At 46.0% G+C, this 4416-nt stretch overlaps 1 protein-coding gene and 1 long non-coding RNA gene across 2 annotated transcripts in view; one reads left to right on the plus strand and one right to left on the minus strand.

The window, feature by feature from the left end:
• Positions 1 to 397: 397 nt before the first annotated feature.
• LOC103602217 lies at positions 398 to 3770 on the minus strand. Its single transcript, XR_551512.1, has 2 exons — positions 3680 to 3770; positions 398 to 903 (listed from the first exon to the last, which is right to left on the minus strand). It is a non-coding gene; the product is annotated as an uncharacterized LOC103602217 (long non-coding RNA).
• Positions 3771 to 4029: 259 nt separating this feature from the next.
• The window catches only part of SLC25A36 (solute carrier family 25 (pyrimidine nucleotide carrier ), member 36), a 32294-nt gene continuing 31907 nt past the window's right edge, over positions 4030 to 4416 (plus strand). The window contains exon 1 of the mRNA XM_008586637.1: positions 4030 to 4275. Within this exon, the coding sequence (XP_008584859.1) occupies positions 4235 to 4275 (41 nt within the window). The 5' untranslated portion in view covers positions 4030 to 4234. The remainder of the gene's footprint in view (positions 4276 to 4416) is intronic.

Here is a 4416-nt window from a genome sequence, read left to right on the forward strand (position 1 = left end):
TTAGAAAGGAAGGCTGACAGAAGAATTTTAAGTTCTACCTTGTGCACTTCTGTATTGTCTGAATTTATTACTTTTAAGTAAAATTAAGAAAAAATAAATAAAACAGCATCTGACTAAGAGAATATAAAACAATCTCTGCCAACCTCCCACTAAAATAGCTAAGAAGACACAGAGGTTAAAAAAAGAAAAAAAAAAAAAAACCCCAAACATTTAGAACTAATGTTGCCAATCCAAGTCTTGAACCCCACAGGAATTTTCTAAACCTACAAGACCAATACAGGCTAAGGGGGAAAGAGGGATGACATTAGTGGTCCATTATGCTCTACTTCTCCTCTCCCCACAAATAGCTATTAAGAACTTTTCTTCAGCCCATTAGCAATTAAAATTTGAAGCCTGAACCAATTGGGAAATCGAGTCCCGTTTATTTCATAAGGCGTTTGCTTGCTTTTTTTGAGACACGCAGCGGGTTGCAACCATCCAGATGGGAAAATCAGTTCTTTCCATATTCAGTAAAAAACTACAACTCCCAGCAGAACCCTCGGCAGGAACAGAGGGGTGGGGGGAGGTGAAGGTGTGTGTCTGATACCGAAGCCGGTCTTAGTACCCACCGTGCCCTGGAGTCGTTCTCCTGGCAGCTTGTGCAAGGTCAAGGGCTTAAGCAACCTCGCCTTTGTGCCGGTCTTGAAGGAATCGCTTGAAGACGTACTGTTGTCAACAGGAACGAGGCAGAAGGCTATAAAGAGCGGGCAGATGACGGTGCTGTGGAACCTCAGCAAGCATGACAGCTAACTCAGCCCTGGAATCCCCGCAAGAATGACGACTTCAGCAACGACAACCGAATGGGTGGCCTCCTGCGTACCAGCCAGAATGCGCAGGAGGCAGAGTCTGCTTCCACGGTGGCAGCTGAATGGGGTTCAAAAGGAAATGGCCACATTAGCAATTGTCATAGCTCATGGGAATAACTGTTATTGCACATAAGAACTCTGGCTTCCTCCTTAGTAGTTTCAGAAACTTCATTAAATGGAATTACTATGGCATTCGCAATGTCAAAAACGTGGAACTGCAACTATTATCTTAAAAGAAATATACCTAAAAGTGGTGCAGCCACTTTGGAAAAGTTTGGCAGTTCTCCGAAAGGTTAAACATAGAGTTACTATATGACCCCGCAACTCCACTCCTAATCCACAGTATTTAAGAGAATTGAAAACATATGCCCATGATAAAACTTGTACACATGAATGTTCATTACAGCATTATTCATGATAGCTAAAAAGTGGAAACGACCCAAATGGCCATCAAGTGAGAACAGATAAACAGATCTAGCCATACAATGGGATCTTATTTAGTCATAAAAGGGAATGAAGTATTGATACATACTACAATATAAATGAACCTTGAAAACATTATGTTTAGTGAAAGAAAACAAACACAAAAGGCCACATATTGTATGATTCATTTGCACGAAATGTCCAGAATAGGCAAAACCAGAGACAGAAAGTAGATTAATGGTTGCCAGGGGATAAAAGGAGAGGAGAATGGAAGTAAGTGCTAATGAGCATGAGGCTGCTTTTTGGGTGAGAAAAAGATTCTGGAATTAGGTAGTGGTTGCACAACCATGAAAATATACTAAAACCCACTAAATGACCACTTTAAGTAGGTGAACTTTATGGTATGTAAATTGTATCTCAATAAAGCTACCATTAAAAACAATAACCCCCAAATGCTAATGAAACATTTTTTTGGAAAGTATGGCCAGGGGTGCCAACTTTTATTTCTACTCTTCTGTTTTTGTAAAATTTTTTCCCTTTAATGGGCAGCTGTTACTTTACCAACTGAAGTTCTAAAGTCAAAATCTGCTGAATTCAAAATCCAAGCTCCTCCTCCCAGATAAACGGGTAATCCTGGGCAAGTCACTTAATTTTTCTAAATTTCAGTTTTCTCATGTAAAACTAGGAGGATTCTATCACTTACCCCACAGGGTAGTCTTGAGAATTTAATGAGAGAATGTTATAAAGTTCTTAGCTCAGAGCCTGTCACATTAATTAGTAAGTAGTCAAGAAATATCAGCTGCCATTTTTGTTAATAATAAGGCAGTAAAATACTACTACTAAAAATTATAGCTAGCACTCATCCGTCACTGCTGTAGATGCTTTACATATTTTAACACATTTAATCCTCACAACTACCTAGTGAAATAGGTACTCTTACGCCCATCTTACAAATGAACATTTACAGTGGAATGGATTAACACTTGCCAGTGGGATGCAGTCTGTACATTTTGTAGGAATTTAGGAGCAGGTATAGGACCTAGAAACTGAGGCACTCAGGGAGACTTCATGAAGGAAGTCGTCCTGGAAGAAAAGGAAGGAGGGCCCTGAATAAGTCCACGTGGGTAGGAAAGGGTGGGTAGGGCTTTGCAGGTGGAAGGCAAGTTATGTGAGCAAAGAGGTAGAAATATTAAAATTGGTTCAGTCTGGGTGATGAGCATATGGGTATCCGTTATATTATTTTCTGTACTCTTCTGCACCTTAGAAATAATTAACAAAAATTAATTAACAGAATTTTTAATAATTATTTTAAAAATTAAAAATATTTAATCTCCATGTTCTGGAAAAATAAAACGTTTCCTTTCCCTTCTTTAGTTTCTTTGTGGGGAGGGCTGCTGGCCGGTGTGGGTATCCCAACACATGGGCCTATGGTGTTATGATACTATGCTCTAACCAACTTAGCCAACCAGCCAGTCGTTCCCTCTGTCTTTGACCTTCCTACGTATACATGTGTAATATCCCGTGTTTGTTGCTTATAACAAAATACCTGCAACTGGGTGATTTATAAAGAAAACAAAATTTATTGCTTACAGTTTCTGAGGCTGGAAAGTCCAAAGCCCATCTGCTGGTGGTGACAGTGACCCAGGGGTCTCAAATTGCAAGATGGTGGAAGCAGAGAGAGCAAAGAGAGAAAAAGGCAGACTCTCCGTTTTATTTAGAGCCCTCAGAACCGCGCCCCTGACCTCTACTATTAATCCACTTACTACTGCACGATCCTACAATCCAATCACCTCTTCAAGGCTCCACTTTTCAATTACCATTAATAGGATTTCCCAACCTCTGAACAGTCACAGTGGGGGCCAAGTTTCTAATACATAAAACTTGGGGGACACAATTCAAGCTTCAGGGAGTTTTGAGGGGACATAATTCAATCCACTACAAGAAGCATTTGCTTTCCCAACCTCTGAACAGTCACAGTGGGGGCCAAGTTTCTAATACATAAAACTTGGGGGACACAATTCAAGCTTCAGGGAGTTTTGAGGGGACATAATTCAATCCACTACAAGAAGCATTTGCTGATCCATAGAATGAGTAAATGCCAGTTTGAAATCTTAGTGATTTAATTCTATCTGCCTTTTTTATTTTCTACGCCTTGGAGATTTTTCCCAAATGGCTCTACTTCACCCTCGTCACGATTGCACAGTATTCCATAATGAGAATGCGCCATGATTTATTTCTCCATTCCCCTGCAGATCCCAATTTTCCGCTAGGACAGCACCGTCATACTCTACGCGAGTATCACAGCACAAGCCTCTTTACGCCTCGGGCGGGTGTCACTCTGAGGTCGACATCAGGAAGTGGAATTGCTGGGTCATAAATCCAATTTCCACAAAGTAAATCCGTTTGGGTACCTGGAACCCAGGCGGCTTTTCCGGGGTCCCCAGGTCGGGAGCGCGCGGCCCCGACCGCCGAGCCCAAGCAGGTCCAGGCGACAGACTGTGCAGCCCTCCTGGTCGGCGGACTGGGCTCCGGAGCTGCAGACCGCCCTCGCGGATCGCGCTCTGGCCCCGCCTCCCGGCGCCTTTCATTGAAAACCCCCCTCGCGATCACGTGAAAGAGGCATGCAGGCCGCGTGACGTCACGCGGCTCGGACCAATAGGAGCGTCTGTTTATATCGGGAGCCACCCGCGTCTTCCCGCCCCTGCCCGCCTCCGCCCGCCTACGCCTCCGCCGCCGCCTGGCTCTCTGGCTCGGGTTGAGGGCGCGGAGTTAGGGCCGGAGGCGGCGTGGCTGGGGCGGCGCGGGGAGGGCTGTGCGGATTGCTTTCCGCAGCGGCGTCTCCGCCGACTCCCCTTGCCGTCTCTGGGGCGTGGGACGTCTACCAGTCGGGGACCTAAGCCGCTGGCCGCGGCGGGCGTCCGGATCCGCGTCCCGCCTCAGCGCCCGGAGGACATGCGGGAGAGAGAATGAGCCAGAGGGACACGCTGGTGCATCTGTTTGCCGGGGGGTACGGTCCAGCCGGGGCGTGCAGACTGGGGCCGGGGGGCTCCGGCGGGAATGGGGAGTCGAGGGGTGACCCCTGGGCGGGGCATGAGGCCTCGGGCCCGAGGAGCGGCGGGCAGGGCCGGGGTGTACGCGGGGTCCCGGC

Source organism: Galeopterus variegatus, unplaced genomic scaffold, assembly GCF_000696425.1.
Source record: "Galeopterus variegatus unplaced genomic scaffold, G_variegatus-3.0.2 Scaffold111, whole genome shotgun sequence".
In the NCBI taxonomy this organism is placed as follows: Eukaryota; Metazoa; Chordata; class Mammalia; order Dermoptera; family Cynocephalidae; genus Galeopterus; species Galeopterus variegatus.